General features: G+C 33.1%; 2 protein-coding genes across 25 annotated transcripts; one reads left to right on the plus strand and one right to left on the minus strand.

Moving 5' to 3' along the window:
• Positions 1 to 167: 167 nt before the first annotated feature.
• Positions 168 to 14,982, minus strand: LOC123671592 (heterogeneous nuclear ribonucleoprotein 27C). Of its 22 annotated transcripts, none has more exons than XM_045605536.1 (9): positions 14,827 to 14,974; positions 12,944 to 13,174; positions 10,677 to 10,880; positions 10,381 to 10,571; positions 9,696 to 9,778; positions 8,662 to 9,025; positions 6,192 to 6,290; positions 5,881 to 6,123; positions 168 to 681 (listed from the first exon to the last, which is right to left on the minus strand). In XM_045605536.1, exons 2-9 carry the CDS (start codon positions 12,955 to 12,957, stop codon positions 581 to 583), a joined length of 1,299 nt encoding a protein of 432 aa, XP_045461492.1. In that variant the 5' UTR covers positions 12,958 to 13,174; positions 14,827 to 14,974; the 3' UTR covers positions 168 to 580. The 22 variants fall into 22 exon arrangements, with proteins under 22 accessions (XP_045461492.1, XP_045461493.1, XP_045461494.1 ...); XM_045605537.1 differs by lacking the exon at positions 14,827 to 14,974 and adding an exon at positions 14,594 to 14,741; XM_045605538.1 differs by lacking the exon at positions 14,827 to 14,974 and adding an exon at positions 13,386 to 13,589.
• LOC123671590 (A-kinase anchor protein 17A-like) lies at positions 14,150 to 21,247 on the plus strand. Of its 3 annotated transcripts, none has more exons than XM_045605522.1 (7): positions 14,150 to 14,262; positions 15,569 to 16,116; positions 16,274 to 16,633; positions 17,885 to 18,092; positions 18,152 to 18,377; positions 18,439 to 18,636; positions 20,507 to 21,247. In XM_045605522.1, exons 2-7 carry the CDS (start codon positions 15,641 to 15,643, stop codon positions 21,097 to 21,099), a joined length of 2,061 nt encoding a protein of 686 aa, XP_045461478.1. In that variant the 5' UTR covers positions 14,150 to 14,262; positions 15,569 to 15,640; the 3' UTR covers positions 21,100 to 21,247. The 3 variants fall into 3 exon arrangements, with proteins under 3 accessions (XP_045461478.1, XP_045461477.1, XP_045461479.1); XM_045605523.1 differs by lacking the exon at positions 14,150 to 14,262 and adding an exon at positions 15,404 to 15,471; XM_045605521.1 differs by lacking the exon at positions 14,150 to 14,262 and having other exon boundaries at positions 15,377 to 16,116.
• The last annotated feature ends 525 nt before the right edge of the window (positions 21,248 to 21,772 follow it).

Raw genomic sequence — 21,772 nt, forward strand, 5'->3', positions numbered from 1 at the left:
TTTCAAAAAACACAATATTGAAAAATCTAGAAAAATCAGGGATGTTGTAAAGATTTATCTTGTATGCGAAGGACCAAATCTTCACAGGATAAAAATCCTCGTGAATGAATGAATAACTCTTAGTTCCTCAAGGAACAAAAAAGAAAAATTGAAATTATTCGAAAGCCTTCAAATTAGAACACTTTATTCTCTAAGTAAAAATACATAAAAAAAAAAGAAAAAAACAATCATATTAATAAAAAACGATTGGAGGAATGTCGGGGAAAATAACAATCAATCAAATATTGTTCAAAACACCATTTAAAGAGTTGTTTGTGTCCGCTACTTCCATCTGAACGAATATCTTTCCTTCATCAACACAAAATAAACAAAAACAACGATACTGAAGTCAAACAATGCAAGCAAGCGAATAAAATAACTGAAGAACAGAAAGACGAATCTTTCAATTAAAAAAAAAAAATCTTGAATATATACGACATAAATGTAATCTGAAGCGGATTTACAAAAACCGTTTCTTATTTTCTTAATATTAAGGGAATTGCCTCGTCTTATGAAAACGAAGAAAAGGAAATCGCATTGTCTAACGTCTGTATGGGTGGTAAGACTGGGTTGGAGTGTTGTAGCTGCTCCCTCTTTTTGGTCCTCCTCCATAAGAATCACCTCCTGCAGCTGAGTAATTACCTAAGGTAAAATTTTAATTTATCAACTAAACTCAAGAACGGAGCAGTTTGAAAAAAATTGTAGTCTTTCAAGAGTAATTTCCAGTTCAGTGAAGTTTGGCAATAACTTTTTTTAAAGGAAACTCATATGAACAAATTGAAAACGTTTTGAAAAATAATTGTTTATGAATGAAGAGACAGTACAAGAATTTTCAACTGAATAGATAAATATAGAAGAAGTGAAAGACAACTTAAAGAAGAAAAATAAAGGAAAAAGAAAATGAATTGACCTTTTTCGAATTTAAAGAACCAATGTTGAAACTTCACAGAAACATTGAAAAAATCAAGACTTGGAAAAAGAACGAATGCTACCAAATGAAATATCAAGACGATATAAATGATGCTACACTGAAACTACAACTGAAACTCATAGGGATTATCGAAACACAAATGCATTTTTAAGTTTATATTTACCATTTTCGCATATTAGTTTCATAGGTACATAGTTTTGTAAGTATTTGTTAACTAATAAATTTCTCAGCCTAGTGTATTCATATTTATCATATATTATAAAGATATCTACCCTAATACAAATGCACTACTGATAAATATATTAACTTCTTAAAACACATAATTCAACCAGTTTTCTTCAACAAGTACTACTACTGGGAACAACCGTGACTATATAGGTTATTATTAACCTCAATTAAGCTTTTTTTCAAACTAACAGTAGTCAGTTAAAGTGAATCGAAAATTGAACGAAAATGGTAGATTAGAAGTATACCAATGGAACCAAAGAAGCAGAATGGGAGTGCTTGAATTATCGACTGCAATCGATTAAAAAATTAATTCATTTGAAAAAAATTCATACCCAATAAATTTTTGAAATGTTTGAATCGGAAATTTTTCACCGGGATTGAATTTTCGAAATTTATTGAAGTTGCAGACATTTCGAAAGGTGCCTCCAAACCATATCCCATCCTTCTCCTAAATCACCAAGTATAAAATTCAGTTAAAAATATATATTAGATAAGGTTCGTGACTCCAGAATGAAATCATCTAGCCAACACAAAAAATATTGACATATTCGAAAAATGATGGACATGACAAAAAATGAAGAGCGTAACAAAATAACAGATCTCTCTTACAAGATAGACACAATTTTCGGGTTGAGGAGACCAAACTGAAAGAAAAAAAAATGGAAGGATTCCACTTCGCAGCCAGATATATTGAGACCTAGAACCTTGGTGTAATGAATTACCTTATGCAATAATCAACAGGTCGATAAATACATCAGACTTAAGAATTAGAAAACAACTTACACACTTACAAGTCACACTCATATATTAAATATACAGTTTTTTCCTAGTTGAGTAATAATTGCCTGATCGATTTTCTTATTTTAATGAACGTAATACAAAATAATATCTCTTGAGCAACAGATACTGCCTCGATTTTCAATGACTTGTCTGAAAGAGCGCATGCCTTAATTTTAAATAAGTTAAAAAATTATTGAGAACATCTTATATAATGAACTATCAGAATTGCACTATAATAAACGTCCTAATCATATGTTTATTGTATAATAGTTTAATTTAAAACTTATATGTACCTGTACATCAGTCGAATTGTTCTAATTTTTACTCCTCTAATCGAATTTATTATTCTAACAATTCAATTAATTATATCAGTGATATTCCAATACAAAATACAGTTTCATAAATAATCTATATCAATATTTTAGATTTATTTTGTATCAAGGTATTTAAATCTAAAAACTAGTAAACAATAGTTACTTATCAGAGTAAATGTATATTAATATACTCGTGTGTATTGTGACGTCAGATATTCTCCATTCAACTCCGACACAGAATAAGCAACACCTACAATCAATTCGCAATAAGTGAGAAAAATTTACTTTAACACTATCTCAGAACACCACTTAGAATTTATAACCTAACTGTCTGTTAATTTGTACTGTCCCTTCATTTCTCAATTCAAAACTAACTGCATTATAAACTTGACAAATTTCACAAACATGGACAAACATTCAGAAACTATTTCATAGAAACCTAAAACCCGTGAAAATCCACCAGACGATGTTATTAAAACATTAATTTTAAACCAATTAAACTGGAAGGGGTTAGGGTTATGCAGCTAGTTCTTGGTGATGTCAATTCAATACTACGTAACTGTTTTCAATTAAATTAAATAAGGCAACAGTTGGTTGTATCCTAAGTTCTTACTTACACATAAAACCAACAAAAAACTTACGACAAACAAACAATTAGTCGCAACGAATGCTCATTGAATTCTCTACATTTCACCAATCCTTCGATGGATAATTCCCAAATAATTCAACTGGAAAGGTCACCATCAAAGAACGCTTTTTCAAATTTTGAGAGCCTCAAAAGTTGAGATTCGAATTATCAGGAAAATGTCAAGGAAATAAATCTCAACCATATTTCGGCTCCAGAAACATATCAAAAATTGATATTTAAATATATGCTCGAGCACAAAAAAAAAAGGAGACAAGTGTCTCCATAATATATGAATAACTATACCACTCTCTTTTCGAAAAAAGAAGTCGATAAGGTAGAGGGGAAAGGCCAAACAAGAAGTAAAATATCCCTATTCATCCGAAAAAATAATGCAAGATATCTCGTATGAATGAGATAGTAAAAGAAGGAAGAAACACTATGCGATAAAAAGAATTAAGCCCACAAGTCTAACAAATCGATACAAAAAAATCAATTTACAAGGAGATTAAAAACATTAACCCAAAAAAAAAAATTACAATGAAAACAAACAGATTTAGTACATGCATAAAATATTTTAGTGTTTAGTGACGAAGAGCAATAAATGCCGCTTCGTTTTTTTTTTAATTTTTTGTATTTTTTTTTGTTTTATATTTTTTTTTTTGCCAATTTCGACCAGCTCACGCATGAAATACTCCTCCAGAGTAATGTTTTTTTAGTGTACTTGGAATACTAGAACTGGAAACTGTCTAATATACAGACTACGTGCTATATATATCATGAGTGAACAATAAGAGAAATTTTTTTTTCTGAATAATTTGAAATCTAGTGTATATACAATGCCCCCACCAAAGAAGACGAGGGAGAATCGAATCCTAAATCTATAACATTTTTCTTTAAAATATTGGTCTGTGTTCAACTGAGGAGTTGTTACAACTAAAACTAGAAAACAACAATATTGTTACCTCTAAGTTATGATGAACATTGCTTAATATAGATTGTCACACTCAATTTAAGAATCGAAAAAGTTCAATGAACAAAATTAAAAGTCAATTATACTTGATTAGATAGACAGATGTTGCCCAGACAGACAGAATTTTCAAATTCTACTTAATAATATAAAAATCACCTTGGTTCGTAACTACCATATTTTATCATTTACTTGCTACACTTATCTTATCTGAATATTGGCTTGATGAAGGCTTAACCAGCTTAAGAACAAATAACAGCTAGTACGCGTCTTTAGAAATACAGTATAACACTTAAATTTCATTGGTCTCTATCACAACCAGATCAACTTAACAACTTACTCTAACAGAAGAAATATCTCAAGGGACTACCATTATAGATTTTAAAAGGGTAATAATGCAACAACTTAAATTAGGATAATAAATAATTCGGCTTAAAATATGTAAAAAGGTAAAAAAATAAATAAATGTACAATCATGAAATGTATAACATAACAACAGAATTTAAATATTTGGCGTAACTTTTTCAAGGCTCAATGTACAGTTTTGAAAATTTACTAAGGAGCATAAAACGATGCGAGATGTCCAGCCTAATGCCTGTAAATGATTTTTTTTTTCTAGCTGTCACTTGCTTTAAGTTAGTTCACACTTAACCACTTAAACTTTAAAGTTAAATAAACTCAATTAGCAAGTAAATGTATCTTTCATGTAACTGGTTCATACCCGTTATAGGCTGGCCAACTGGCACGGTCTGCATTAAAACAGTACTGCCAGATCTTAATTTAAATCTTAATCTTACGGTTACTACTTTTGGTGGTCATGAATTAACAAGTAAAACGGTATAAAAAATTAATATTTATCGAATATTATCGGTCTAAAGATATCCTAGTAGGATCACTTATCCTTTTTGATATTATCATAATTAGATTGCCTGCTGGTCAGTATATATAAAATTCAATATATTCGATTTAAATATTTCTCTACAGTATATGTACAACTTACAATCATCGGACATGAGAAATCATCGAGACTAGATAAATCAACTTATCACCGTTTACCACTTTAAGATTATTATTTGTAAAAAAAAAAATACGCCTAATTATATTCCAGTTCGATTAATGAGTAAATGCATTTCAAAAAACTAACTTTACTATAAGGTCCTTAACATCTTATAACCTAATTTTTTCGTCATCTCGAGACACAAAACCAGCCAGACATTCTAATCATACATAAGATATGAGGTAAATTTTCAATTTATTCTATTTTTAAATATATTACTGTTTACTTTCTTAACAATTGAGCGATGCTTAAAAATAGTCAACGTTTCTGTCTGTCTGTACTCAGAAGGTGTCTTTAACAATTTTTTTTTCAAAGGAAAAAAACTACTACTGTGGACGTTCGATGCAATCAAGGTGTTCACGATACAAACGGATTTTAAATTTTGACGTTTGTAACGGTGCACTCCTGTTGTGTCGAAACAGCCCCTTAAAAAAAAAATTCAACATAGGATATTAGAGATGGATCCTTGATGTGTGTGTTTGTGTGGATTTAGTAATACACGATAGAGAGGTGTCGAGGTAAACTCAACAGACTGCTGATTCCACTGGGTCATATGTCTGTCTAATCAGAATAATTGAGTGATTGTGGCGGGAGTGACCTGTCCTGCTCTGTCCTCTTCAAGCCAACACATTTCCAACTGTTACAACATACCCATAGATTATTCAAATTACCCAAGTACGGTTTTGCAATAATATGCGACCCCTACCGGGTCATCATCGGCCGACCAATTGCGTCCGGCTTCCTTGAATCTTAGACACGCCCTGTGGGCGGTCGCCTTTCTGACAGTTGCGCTAAAATGGCCGCGCAAAGCGACGAAGTTGACCGGCTGCGATACCTGGTAGGGTGGCGCATTGTTTACGTAGCTAATAATGCTTATGTTATCGAAAGGTTGTCATGAACTGGGCCACTCTTTAAAATCATTGAAATGTTTAGCACCTGCGTTCGGGGGCTGGGAGGAGTATCCGCCGATCTGGGATCCAGCGTCGCTTCCGTAGGACCTTGGCGGGGCGCCATATCCGGCGTCAGCAGCTGTGTAGGAGCCGTAGCCTGCGTAGTTCGAGTAGTCAGAGCCTGGTTTGGAGGCGCCGCCGGAAGAGGACATGTTAGGCGGGGCAGAGGGCGTGGCCCCCGGTCCGCCTGGACCGGACTGCCTCGTGTACATATCCCCTGCAATGTAACCTGTCAGCATAACGCGGAATTCGGTGTTATTCGACCGTCTGGGTATAGGAGGCACGTGACATACTCACCGGACGGTCCGGTCGATCCGCTGTTCTGGGGCATGTTCCAGCTGTTCCAGCTGGCTGCGCCGCTGCCGGCGCTTGGACCTAGAGCAAAATTCGAATCCACTGTTTTGAGAGAAAAAAATATGGATTACATACATGTACAGGCATTCGACATGGAAAAAATAAATAAAAATGTTCGGATCAAAAATGCAGTTCGGTCAGGTGTAGGTATGAGAAACAGTGGTTATTTCTTCCGAGATTTGTGGAACAAGTTAGAGGCGAAAAACCTCAATCGAGAATAATTTCTTCAATACATTCGCTGCTACAAGAATTTTGTTTTAGAATATTGTTTTTGGACCAATTCATGGACTAAATAGTGTAAGTATTTAAACGGGGAAGTGCTTTGGACCAGTCTTTTGCTTGAACACATGTTTTCTCCGACAAGTACCAAGTTCGAAATCTGTTTCAAACACCTGGTTTTAATTCGTTCCAATTTAAAAAACTTCTTGTATTCTAGAAGTTCATTTTAAAAATGAGAAAAAATCAATGCTAATATCGTTTTTAGGTTTTCAGAATAGAAATCGATGGCTACTATGTTGAGCAATGTTAAGGCATCTACTCAAGTATAGGGACCTAACGATTTGCAGTTTTCCTACATTACTGTCTGATCATATCGACAGTCAAGAGGTTCTGAATTATATCTGTTGAAAATAAACGATTCCACAAAAAACTAACATAGATTTCAGACAATTCAAACCAAATAATTTCGGACACATCGACATGTACACCCCTTTCCTCAACTCGATGTTAGAAAGGGAATCGTTCAAATGTTGTTCAACTAATGAGATTTCCTCTCTGTTCCTCGCACAGATAGTATACACACGTATCTCTCTCAGTGTCTCGGTTTGCAACATAGAGGGCTCACTTCCCTGGAATCTACAGATCCTCATTTTAGGCCCATTAACCCCAATACCATTGCCTCCTCTGATTTTGATCCATCGGTATACCATATGGAGGACTTTTTTCCAAGCAATTTACGAATTGCACTGAGATGGTCATCAATGACCGTTTCAAAGAGTGTATCGAAATCGAAGATATGTGGCATCAGATCTGAGGGTTTTGCCAAGAGGTTTGAATCTAACTGATTCAATATTCCCATATGTCCAATCCAGTTGACCGGATGGAGCTTCTCATTGCGGTATATTCTTATTGCTTCCAGCAAGCTACATTTCCTCACATGTAAGTGTAGATCAAATAATCTTCAGTGTTCTTCCACCATGCTAAAGACGCATAGCTGATTATAATTGGTATACAAATGAAAGAGATTATTAAAGAGTGAGATACATTTCAGATTTTCATAATCAAATCGTCAGGTAGCCAGCACTTGAATAGATCCAGAGAATGTCACGCATCAATGACAAGAGCAGCGAATGAGTTGATCCCCTTTTTTTATGTTTCACCACCTTTCATAACTAATGACGCGATTTACAGAAAAACAGCTGTTTCAAATTTGTATACCTTATGTTACACAGCAATGAACCTTGCATTAAATAAAGTTCACCAATTTGAAGTATACAAAATTTAATTGTCTTTTTTTTACAAGGTCAAATATCTGATGGATAAAATGAGGAATGAAACAATTCATTTTCGGAAATAAAGAAACGATAAAAAAAATATAAATAAAATACAGTCAAGCCATGACAAAATAAGTTATTGAACAAAACAATAAGTTTGTACAAAAAGATAATAATGAAATATAAGCAAAATACACATTATTAATAAGGGACAATTAGTAAATGAATATCATTGCACCATAACCAGACATTTTCAAAAGTATTAATTTTATTTTGAGAACGCAATGCACAAGAATGAGAACATAAATTAATTAAAGCACAGAACTTGTGAAATAGTTGGGGGCAAGAAAATTCTGAGGAGATCGATTTTATTGTAAAAATAATTGACAATATAAAATGGAAAATTACATACACTCGATCACAAATCCTCAAAATCCATGTGCCCAAAAGCCAAGCAAAAAAATATTAGATGACAGTTATTATATTTCCAATGTTTATTAGATCAATAACAACTGTTTCGCCAAACAATAGCTTCTTTAGATTTTTACATTTCGAATAAATAGATATTTGTGATGACAATCAAGAGACAACAAGGAAAACTCAAATAATTCAAGCAATAAATTGCTTTACAGAATCTGGTTAACTCAACGAACATTATTGTAAAATATGCTTACCGTCCTTGATACTTCATCATAAAAATTCAAATATTAAAAACGAAAAAATCTGAAGATGCTACTGTGTATCGGAACAATTCGTTATTTTCCATATAATATACAGTGTGAATAAATAGTCATTCAATATTAATTCAAACAGATAACCGTCGAGTAGTAAAAAAAAATTGAAAAAAACAGGCCTACCGATTGTTAGTTGCTTTTCCCACCAGGAAGAGAAAAAAAACTAACTGAAAAAGAAACACTCACACTCACCGTAAGATCCATAACCCTGCTGTTGTGGCGGACCTCCGTAGCCACCGCTGCCCCACTGCGGTGGGGGCCCTTGAGGAGCCGGTGGAGCTCCCCAGCTCTGATAGGTGCCGGGGCCCGAGGGGGTGCCGTAGCCCCCGTAGTTCTGACCCTGGGGCGATGCCCCCCAGCCCTGATAGCTCTGCATCATGTTGGGACCCATCGGGGCGCCCAGGTTCATCGGGGGCCCGCCCATCTGGCCGTTCGGGCCCTGCATCATGCCCATGGGGGCCTGCGGAGGGCCCCAGGCGGACGTCGGGTCGGCACCACCCATCTTATTGCCGCCGGAGCCGTCGCGTGGCTCGGCCTTCTTGATCTCAACCTGGGGGGGGGGACAGATAATAATATATCAAAAAAGTTTTGGAATTCGATCGAAGAAATACTGCAAATTTTAGGTTATGGTTCATTATTTTGTTCTGTATTGAAGAATATTCAAAATATTTAAATTCGATGAATTTTCATTTTATAAGACTTATGAAATGAAAAAGAGGCATCCAAGTCTTATTTTTCCCGATTTCAACTGTTTTGTTATAACTTTCAGAATGAAAAATAAATTCTGTACCAGATTCGCAAATCCAAACAACGATCTTAACATTATTTTCATTACATGGTACATTTTCAGCTCATCAAATTTCACTCAAACATTAGAGAAGAAGGTCAAACTTCGTGTGATTATAGAGAAACAGAAAGAATTAACAATCTCTTAAAACCAGGCAGTGAAAATAATCAATTACCGGTACTTTCTCCACAAAATTTAAATTATGCTAAGAATACCTAAACAAACATCGACAACAAAATAAACTTAACACCGAAGTAAAAAAAAAGAAGCAAAATTGCCCACTCCCAACAAGAAAGCAACAAAAAAGAATTGAAATACAGAGACTGACAAATTTAGAAGGATATGCTACTCAAAGACTAAAAGACCACCAAGACGTTTCTTACATAATGTAATAGCCTAGATAATTGACGAAAATAAATCTGATCAGACATACCTGTTTGCCATTTAGGTTTACGAAGTGCTCTGATACACATCTGTCAACTGCGTCATCGTCTTCAAACGATAAAAATCCAAATCCTGAAAAAATTGTTATTGATTACCATGCCCTTATAAATTTTTTTCGAAGCATGGAGATGTGAAGAAACTAGGACCTTGTACTTAGTACTTGATTTTGTAAATTAAACTACTTTAAATTTAATTTTTAGTTTCTGGAACAGCCAACAGAAAATTAATGAAATTTTATACCCTGCAAATGAAACCAATCCAATGTGTTATTACAATTAGAAGAAATAACAATATAAAGAATTGAGACATCATAGATTTCCTCAGAATGAAAAACATCCAAACTTCTTGCATTGGAATTGCATCAAAAACTTTCAAAAATTTTGTAAAACGAGTTCTGAATTTATTCAATCATTTATTGAATAGATTTCTTTGAATTGATTTGCATCTAATAAAAAAAATTATGGACCCAGGAAGAAAAAATCAAGTCTTAATTATTATTACCATAAAAATAAAATGAAAAATTATCAAATGGAGATGTACTAGTGAAATATTAATTTTTATTTTATTGGCATCCTTGAACATATGTCATGTCAATAGTCCTTCATTTGAGAGGACTGTCAATTTATTTTGTTGGTGGAAAACACAAATGCTTATTTCAAAACTAAAATATTCACCTCTGGATTTCTTTTTTTCCTGGTCATACATTATTACTACTTCCATTACTTTTCCAAACCGGGTGAAGAACGACCTCAAATCAGTCTCAGTGACGTTGGATGGCAAACCACCCAAGAACACTTTGGGATAACCTCCACCCTTCTTAGGCTTCTGCAATGTCCTGGGATTGCAAGGTTTAGGATCGATAGTTCTTAAAAAAAAAAATTCAATTATCAGCCTGTTACGATCAAGAACTGGTACTCAAAAATATTTCCAATCATATATAAAATAAACGATATGGAGACAATAAGCTTACCTGCCATCCAAGGTGTGAGGGCCATTCTGAAGAACCACGTTAACATTGCCTGGATCTGAGAATGTTACAAACCCAAAACCTCGTGATCTCCCGGATTCTGCATTCTTCATTACAACACAATCGATAACTTCTCCATACCTTGCAAAATACCTTTGCAAATTGTCCTGGGTGGTTTCCCATGACAGACCGCCGACAAAGAGTTTTCTGTAATTAAATAGTACATTCTAACATTGCTCAAGTCTTGAATGCAAAATGGGGTTTTTATTTTATACGATCTGGCCAAGTAACTTTCGGCAGATCATATTCCCATCGAAGAACAGAACAGGATGAGAATTCGAAATATTCCCAAAAACACAAGAGTGCATGGAATATCAACGAGGAAACAACACAGGACAACACCATTCCCTATAGGACAATCCGACCAACTATTTCTTATTTAATATTTCTGTAATTCCCAAATGGCCTTCAAAATTTATTGTATTTCTCAAATGACATTCAATTGTTTTGTATTTCCCAAATGTCTTTCAATAATCCTATACTTCCTGTCATTCCAGATGAGCAGCCATATTGTTTTTCTGACCCAAACCATAGAAGTTTGCTTGAATTTAGTTTAACACACAGTTTTTCAAATAAACACAGCTTACTAATTCAAAAATATGTTTATTCCATAATTACAAATGCAATTAGTTATGATGTTATATATCCTATTGCTTATGTGTATTTCTGAATCTCTTGGCACAATTACAATTTTGAAAAATCTGTTATAGCAGCTACATTTCAAGTGTTTTATTTTTAGATAAGAGTTAGATATCTCAATAGTGTTGCTCATTTGCAGAAATGAAATTTTGCAAATGACAATAATTTATACCTATCTAAATTCAGATGTTCTGCTAATTGAACAATTTCAAGTATTGAAACTAAAAAATTTTATAGAATAAAAAACAACAAAAATTAAAACTTCTTTTATTTATTTCATGAAGGCTAGTTTGGATAATTATTTTATTATAGATTGGTTCAAGGGTTACAGCTTAATTCAACATCAAATCTATAAATAACAATTTAGTCTAAGTCATCTGCTTGAGTAAGAAATACAAGAGGCGTTCCTCAGGGAAGTATTAGAGGGCCGATACTCTACACGTTTGCTATGTTATTAAATGAAAATTAAATGGAAACTTCCATGCTTATGCTGTCAAAGTTTTAGACCTCGTTAGGCCTAGTGACCCCAAAAAATTTATAAATTTTTTGAATTTTTTATTAACATGACCAATAAAATAGCACATTACTTCCCCAAAATCCGCGAGTAACATTGTTAACATATTTATTAAGAGCTTTATATGTAAAATCAAGAACTCTACAAAATCTAAAAGTCTAAATTTGAGTTAACTATGTTAAATTCATTGGTGCCCAACATCCAAGACAACAGAAAGATAACGAGAATGGCTGACTTATTTAATGGGATTCATAATTTTAGTTTATTTATAGTTATTGCTATCGTTAAAAAAAAATATTTATTTTCAATATTTGTGTTTGCATTTGATAAAGACTATAATAACAAATATTATTAAATTAATGTAGACTACCTTTGGATATAGGTTACAACCAACAGAATACAATTTTAGGAATGTCTTGCGAAAAAAACATACAGGGAATGAGTGGATTATATTATGGATTCCATCAATTGACCAAGTGGAGAAGGCCCTTTATCCTCAAGTTTGTCAGGAAGAGGAAAGATATTTTCTGGATTTGGGAGACAATTCGTTATTAGGTGCCGTTCATAACGCGGCAGTGGGACACAGTAACAAAGCCTAAACCTAACACAACTGATTCTCATAACTCTCACAAACTCTAAGAAGTCTCATATAAACCTAGGATAGTTTGGACATTGAACATTCTCCCATAGATAAAATTAACAACATAATTCATCCAAGTTTTTATAAGAATGTCCAAACCTTAAGATAAATCAGTCAAAATCAACACAGATTCAATTGACACAATGGTTTTCCTAATAGAAAAATTGCAGTTTTTCCGACAGTTAATAATGAAATATATAATTAGATGGCCAACAATGGATTTTAGCATTTACTACAGTCGCCTAAGGCAATAAACGAGCTAAAATGGTAGTAAATACAACCCGATGGAGAAGTGTTAAGTATGATAGATGCTGAATTAACCGTAAAATTTTTAAACCTAAGTAACTAGTCCTACATCAACCGTGGTACTAATAACTGGTGAAGTTATGTGACTTGAGTCACAAAAAATTCCGTTACCTCCATTGTGACATGTCGGCCTACTACCAGGTATTGAACGTAAAGGTCCCCAAATGTATACACAGAGGTAAGATCCGTATTCAAGGGGGCTGTTCCTGCGTTACTCTCTCCTTTTCAAACAGTAAGAATTGTGGCATCATTCCTCTTTTGACAGAAAGAGAAACCTTCAACTTGGGGGCCAGATTACCGTTGAAATGTTTAGGTAATCTGGTTTTGAGTGATTGAGGCTCACTAGAATAGAATGGAGTGCAATCAATGGCCTGAACAATAAACTAATTCAACCACTTAACCTTAGCCTAAGAACTTATTGTAATCATAACATCAGTCATAGGCTCTCTCACTTCAAAGGCACACCACCAAGAGTGTTTTTTAGAATGACTCTTACTCCAAAAGCCCATGCGGGAGCCTATCACCAGAGCTAACTTATAACAAGAATACTCACTGAAAATGTATTATACTTCCAAGTGCAAACTAATCTTGATACTAACAAAATGTATCTTGATTAGACTGAATTAGAGGAAATATTGTTGGAAATTTCCACCAAACTTAAGTGAACTTAACTAACAAAGAATCGATGAATTCTAGAAACTTAACTAAAACCTAGTTTTCCTACTAAAACAACGATAATTAATTAATTATTATTATTAATCACTGCAACTTTCTTTATATTAAGTTAGTTAATAATTAAACTACCGACTCTCCATGGAAAAATATCAAACTTTTAAATTAGGTAACAGTTCCGCAATATTTTGTTATTGAATCAGTATCCCAAATTAAATTGGGAGCCGTATTCGATAAACAACTCAATGAATAATTATTTTCCCTGATATATCAATGAAAATATATCATCTGAACAAACGACAACAGAATAATTAAGGAAACGGTAGAATGAATTGACGTATTAACGTATTTCAATTGGACATTCATTCAATTCAGAAACATCCTCAAGATAACAGGAATGTTTCGTTCTATTCTATAAAGTGTTACAATATGTTGGTCTGTTAAAAATGCCGTTGACCTTTTTGAGAGAGAAATTAAACGAATATCGAAACTTATAAAATGACTTGCAAAAAAACTCAAATTGTTAATTACTTAATTCTTAAACAATCCCGAATTAATATCAAATAAGTTTTATCGTGTTAGCAACGGTATGATTGACAAAATGGCAGCTTTTTGAAATATATAACCAACTAGCATCATTTTCAGATCTGAAAGTGGTGAAAGTATCGAAAGTCTATTTTGAAGGAATACAAAGAATTTCATTCAAGGTATTTTGAAAAATTGTGGTGTAATTATTCAAGACATACAGTGAAAAACAGGTAAATTATAAACAAAAGATAATGCCTCAGAAATCAAGAAAACAGTATTTACCGTTTCCAAGTGGAATAGATTCATGAATGATGCAAGAGTACCAACCAATGGTGGGTTGGGGTCGGTGAACGGTTTCGATAAAAAAAAATTCTAAATAATCCCTAAATGGCGAGAATCTAACGAATAATAATAAATAATGTCTAAGATTATCAAAAATTAGTTAGATGTGATGCCAAGACACAAGAAAATTGATCAAACTGAAATTGGGAAAACGTGTGACCTATAAATAATGAAAACGTAACATGAATTGCAAAAAAGGAAAACTAAATGAATAAATACCCTTTCTCATCTTCCTCCAAAATCTCTTGCTTCACTCGCAACATTCTCATAATATTCTTAAAACTAATTTCAGAAAAAAAATTGTTTCTACAGCCGGTTAATCATGCAACACGGACAGAGCTTTCCGACTGCAATGGCAGCTCACAACTTCCGCCAATTCACTGACTATAAAATTTAAACGCCACTGAAGTAAAATGTACGGATAACAGAAAATTATCAAAAAATACACATACCCAAATTCATATTCTTCCATAATTGATAATTCACCTTACACTAAACTTAAAATTAATTAAATCTAACGTTAAGAACTATCCTAAAACTAGCTTAGATTAGTTCATTTTAGTGACAGTGAATGAAAGGGGAGGGGAATTCGAGGAACCATCTTGGTATTAAAGTGTATAGTTCATGAAAATTCTGCTAGGGGATAGCAATTTCGCGGTAAATTCGAACATAAAATTTAATCAAAACATATAAATTTTAATCGATCCATTGTGGTTCATTTGATATATTGCTCGAATAATTAAATTATAATCTGAGATATTATTTGTTATTTATTATTATGTGAAAACATATTTGATTGAGATGTATAACTATTTTTATTAGAATCTCATAAGGATTTTTTTTCAATAAGAATAATATTCGTATTAGAAAACTATTCTATTGAAATAATAATTTTCTGAAGTTTCAATTAATTTTGATTGATTTTCTTCATGATATGATAAAATTGGTAATGATTCTATATAAAAAACTTTAACTTAGGAATCTATGCTTTCAAATAAGGTCAATTGAGGTTAAGTAAAATGTCAAAATACTAAAATCGAATGTTTGTGTACTAATTGTAATTTGTGAACGGATCAAAAAAATGAGATCGAAAACAAGTCATTTGAAAAGCATTCATGAATTATTTTAATTGCTTTTATTTTTTTTTCTTTAGATTTTATAAGAAATAATCAATAAATCATGAATGCTTTTCAGACTTGCAAGGATACTTCAGATATTCTCCCTCTCTATATTCCCCAACAACTATTCCTGAAACCTACTGCAAGAATGAATGTATCCTTACAATTGCCCAACGTTGTAAAAAATGGAAAAAGTATTTCACACTTGGAAATTATGGACAAATTACGTGACCTTTTGAAACCACAAGAATTCAGCGAGTTGAAAGTATCCAAAAGTACTTTGGAATTTGTCCGTTTTGAAGCTGAAGTCGATACAAAGAAAAAACTCGAAGCAGCTGTTCTTAAACTCAATAATAAAACTATCAAACTTAAAAACTTCTCAGAACTAATGCGAGTAAAAGCTGCAATTGCCAAAAGTGATTTTCCTAGTCGTCAAGCCTGGGATAGTTTTTTTAATGAAGCTAAGGATATGGATGAATTTAAACCTGGTCAAAGACCAGATACGGTTCACATATCAAATTTACCAACAAAATGGTTTGTTCCTTACCATTTGTTGGATGAAGAAGACTTGCTGCCTTCTGAGAAACTATTCTACAAGATATTTGAGAAGTTTGGCCCAATTAGGTAAAGAGTAGGTTTTCTTCTATATAATTATTAACTAAAAATGAAAGCTTACTAATTTTGTGTCAAATATTCATCTACCTTTTCTAAGAAAATTTAGCTTTAGATGTGACAGTTCAAGAATAATAACATTTTAAGCATTCTTTTGATTAACAACTAGGTGCATAGATATTCCACTCTGCGATCCTTATCGTAATAAAATGAAGGACCATATATCTGGAATAAAAAATTCTTCATGGGACGACAAGTGTTTCTTTGAGGGTTATGTGCAATACAAAGACTATATGGGATTTTCAAAATGTATGGACTACTTAAGAGACATGAAGTTGATTCATAAAGAAGAAGAAGAGGTTTTCACCGTCAATATAAAAGTAGATTTCGATAGATCTAAACACTTGAGTGAAGCTTCAATTCGTAGAAGAGAAATAGTTCGGGACAGGCTAGTGAAGAAGCAGAGAGAAAAAGAAGAGAGGGAAATGAATGAAGTAGAGGAGAAAAAGAGAAAGGAAGAAGAGGAAAAGTATGTATATCTAAAATATTAGGTTCACTTCATTCAGTGTTCACAAGATTAGAAATAAGTTTGGGAAAAATGGAAGGGGATGTCAGTATTTGTTAAAATTAATATTTAAGTCATTCAAAATAAGTTTTTTCAATATAAAGGGTTTTCCAATACATATGATGCCATTTAAAATGATGACTAATTTTGATAAAACAATTTTAAAATTTCTGAATGTTGTTGGAGCATGTATCTTTCCATTATTGAATGCCATAACCTACTGAACACAAATGACATAAGGAATGTCAAAAAATAAAACATAGTGTTGCTGTTATAACCATTTTCAATTGTAGAATTTGTATTGAAAAATGCTTTACTTAATTCACTCTTCTTAACACAAATCTGAAGTCAAAACCTACTGGTTTGACATACCATAAGATAAAACCATTTTTTTAATTATTCCCTTCAGAAAACGAACATATAAAAATAAAGAATGCATGTTAGAAATGTTTGATTTTTCCCATTTCGATGTATGCCATTATATCATATCGACACTAAATCATAAAGACACTCTGTATTTAAGTTTGTCCATTTTTGATTAAATTTAATTTTTTATTGAAATTCAGAAGATATTTTGCTGTTCAAAGGGTTGGTTATAGAATTAGAAAAGCTTGGTTATATTTTCCTATGTAAAAGCTAAAACTCACTTCATTATAAGCTTATAAACACAAAATTCAAATCTGGCATATAGATTCTGAGATATCGAATTTCCCAAAAAAAAAAATTATTTTATCTCCCAATTATAGAATTCTCATGAAATGTCCGATGAATATTTGTTTCCCTATTATGCAGCTGATTTCAATCAATTTCATGTGGTTCTGACTCTGAAACTATCGAACAGATTAACGAATTTAACCGAGATATTCTCATCTTTAACCTACTCTGAACATTTTTAAGTCTCTGACATTATCTGGAACAAGTGCTTATAAACACAAAATTCAAATCTGGCATATAGATTCTGAGATATCGAATTTCCCAAAAAAAAAATTATTTTATCTCCCAATTATACAATTCTCATGAAATGTCCGATGAATATTTGTTTCCCTATTATGCAGCTGATTTCAATCAATTTCATGTGGTTCTGACTCTGAAACTATCGAACAGATTAACGGCTTTAACCGAGATATTCTCATCTTTAACCTACTCTGAACATTTTTAAGTCTCTGACATTATCTGGAACAAGTGCTTAGTTACCGAAGTCACTTGTACTTGTAGGAAGAGAGAATTAACTGCCAAACAACAAAAAGAACAAAGAAGGCGACTAAGGGAAGAAAAGAGAAAAGCAGCCATTCTGGAGAAACTCAAAATAAAAAGCGCCGACGAAATAAATGCCAAAATTGCCAAAGAAGAGAAAAAATTACTCAAGGCTCAAAGAAAGTTGGAGAGTATCAGGTTGCTTGAAGAATTGTTCAGGAGGATCAAAGTAAGTATTCTGTCGCATCCATATGAAATCTGATTTCAAACTTCGGTTTCAATATTTAGGAAAAAAGAGAAATCGAGGAAGTTAATTCTTATAACGTTGAACGAAGTAAAAATGCTGACAGTGAACTGAGAAAATACAAGTTCACTAGTGAAAAGGAACTTTTGGACCAGAAACAAAAATTGCATAACGTACTACAGGGAAGAGTCATGCTGAAGACTGTTTTGAAAGGAGGAAAACACGATTTGACATCTAGCTCTGACGAAGACATACCACCTAATAATTCAGGTGAATTCACAACTTCCGCTTTGGTTTTTCTAACACTGTTACTGTTCCTTTAAACTTTCAGGTAATCCAGACGAACTGTACCCTGTAAGAGGTTTGGATAGTGGCGACATCTATCCAGAACAATTATTGTATGGCTATCCATATCATTTGCCAGGTGTATATCCTCAAAGCATGAGAGGACATCCTGCGTTCAATTTGCTACCGACCAGAGGCAGGAGAGGATATTTTAGAGGATCTCAGTACGCTTCTGCTTCTAGAGGTAATCTATGATTAGATCTGAATTAAATTACTACGATGTCAAAAAAATGTGAAAAACACTAAAGTGAAGTCATGAGATTTGCGTCATGGTTCAAACTCATATTGATATAATTTTTTGCCTAAACCTTACACTGACAGCCTTTTGGACTCAAATCTGGCGTCAAAACTTCAGAATGCAATTAGGCATTCCAGATTCCAGATATTATTCAGTTTTTACTCAAATTATTTCCCACTGATACAAATAGAATCCGAATATGCAGAGGAAATTGATAAACAACCACATGCCAACTGCCGCCATATTGAATTTTATTTTTGACAAATGTCTTTATTGCCTAATTACTGGATTAACCTACAAAGTGGCAAGCCATGAAAACAGAATTATCTGATACTTTTGACATTATGACTGAGATGCATAGAAAACCTGGTGTGTCTACTTATACCTGTAAAACTTTCAGACAAAACGGGAGGTTTTTCAGATTTATACCTACTTGATTTCGAAGGATCGCGTTTTTTTCAGATGGCGTATACATCGTTTACATTTGACATTTCTCTCAATTCTCGACTCTTGTGAACCAAGGGCGTAGATCTTTTTTTTCTTGGGGGGGGATAATCGAAAAAAAATTTTCGACGACAACTTTTACTCATATCTGTAATGTTAAAAAAAGAAGGTTGATAACGAAATTTCAACCAAATTACTCGAAATAATTTTTTTTATTACTAATTCGGTTGTTCTTACCTCATATGGGTGTTCTCCAATTAGAAAATGAGAAATTACTTGGACAATTTTGAGAAAAAAAAGTTTCATGAATATGAGCCCACAAACGCTTTGCTTTCAATATACAGGTTGTTTCTAGTGTGTTGTACTTTTTGTGATGCTTATATCAGTTTATCAAATATTTATTAATCTTCCTTACAGATTGGGTAAATAAATACCAAAACTTATAATTAAGGCATTCATTAGAGCTTACTATCTGGACCTTTGTAATAATTTGGATTTTCCTGAGGATTACTAGAGATTTTTTCTCAGAATCAATAGCAAATACGACAAAACTATAACAAACCAAAAAGTGTAGTACTGGACCAGAGTTTTTTTCTACATTTTTCTAAACTAACAGCCATTCACCAAAATATAGTTTTGGAGGAAGGAAGCAGGCATCCTTCCAGAAAAAATATCACCCTGTAGATTTGCATTCAAAATTAGCATATCACATGGTGAAAACTTTAAACTGGCCAATTCAAATTAAATATCTTGTGAAGGGAAGGTTATACGAGAAAAAAACTCAAACTTTAACACATGTATCTCAAAACAAAATGTTTGGGGATTCATATTATAGGACTTTTTTTTTTAAATGATCCGGAAATCTGTCATTTTCATTTGTATCTCCAATTTAGGAACACCGTGTAATTACCCCCAGTATCCCCCCATTTCTACGCTCTTGTCGTGAACTTTGAGTATAGAACAATAATATTTTATATTCTATGGTCTGTCATTATATTCCATTCATTTGAGTAAAAATTCGATATGAACTGAATTGTAATTTATTGTGAATGTTTGCAGTGTCTGAAATCAGTATTTCCTTTTTAAACGGCACCTGGTAGAAAGCGGGAATTCGAAAAATTTTGAAGAGCGTTACCTTACAGAACTCTGGTGAAGCAGAACACCAAAGCAACAGGTGGGTCTCTCAAAAAGTCTGAAACAAAATCGAATCAGTAAACACATCAGGTATTCTATGCATCTTAATTATGACATTATATCCTGAATTCAAATTTGTACATTTTATATTGAATTGATTTGATTGGAATTTTTGGAAAATCCTTCATTAACTTGCACAATAAACTAGTGTTTTTTATATATTTTTTGTTATTGGCAGGTGGTTATTTCAACCGAAGATCTAGAGGTTATAAATCTCAGTATAGGGGTGGCTATCATGGTGGACGAAACCAGTATCCTCCAGAACTTGAAGAGGAATACATAAAATATTTCTCGAAATTCCTTAACAACGACACTGACCACCGAAGAAATAGATCTAGATCCAGAACTAGAAGAAGCAGGTCTCGTTCAAAGCACACATCTTATTCAAGGAGTAGGTCCAGGTCCAATTCGAGACACAGAAGATCCAGATCCAGAAGAAGGTCTTCTAGATCAAGAAGTACTAGTAGGACACACTCGAGACACAGATCAAGGTCAAGAAGATCTCGTTCTCGCTCCAGAAGATCGAGATCTCGAAGATCGAAGAGGAGCGCATCGAAAGATAGATCTAGGAGTAGAAATAGGTCGAGGTCCAGAAGAACTTCGGAAGGAAGAAGGGATAGTCGCAAATCTAGATCTTTAAGTAAAGATAGCTCAAAATTTATTTCGCCGAATAGGATGAGGAAAGACAGGTCCAAGTCATGGTCTTTGCCAAGAGAAGAAGAAAAACGAAAAAGGGACTCTTGGTCTAGATCGCCTGAAAAAAGAACTTGAGATTATGTATATATCTATACATATATTGCTTCTTCCGTATCTCAAATATTGCAGTGCAGATTATAAGTCAATTTTATAGAATGAAACATATTATTTAAAGTTATGTAAGATATTATAATAAAGTAATAATATACGTTCAAATATTCAATCTTTTTTTTTGGAAAGTAAAACATTTGCAGATTAGGAAAAGATATGATGAAGGATATTACCACATTTTTGTGTCCTTTTTTTTTCAGTATTCAAAATTTACAATGTTGAAACAAACGAACAAATATTTTCATTTCGTCAAAAAAGACAATAGATAAGACCTTGAATAAATTTTGAGAGAAAATTTTTTAAGCAGGATAGAAGAAGCATTTGAGGACACAGTATACAAATTTGCAATCAGTAAATTTCAAATTTCGAGTTCTTTGGGATAATTTTCAAGTGGTTTTGATTGGAGATAATTTGTACAGATGAACCTTAATCCTTATGATTTAGAGAAACTGGTGATACTTGTCGGGTTTTTTGAAGATAATCTAAAATTTAAATCAGTAAGGATATTGTCTAAAAGGATAATTATTCACGCGGCCAAACGCATTGAATCCTATAATGAGTATATCATTACCCAAACCTTGCTTCAATACTAACCTGCAATAAGTTTCTTCCCAACACAGCTCAAAATTGGGATATT

Source organism: Harmonia axyridis, chromosome 1 (assembly GCF_914767665.1).
Source record: "Harmonia axyridis chromosome 1, icHarAxyr1.1, whole genome shotgun sequence".
In the NCBI taxonomy this organism is placed as follows: domain Eukaryota; kingdom Metazoa; phylum Arthropoda; class Insecta; order Coleoptera; family Coccinellidae; genus Harmonia; species Harmonia axyridis.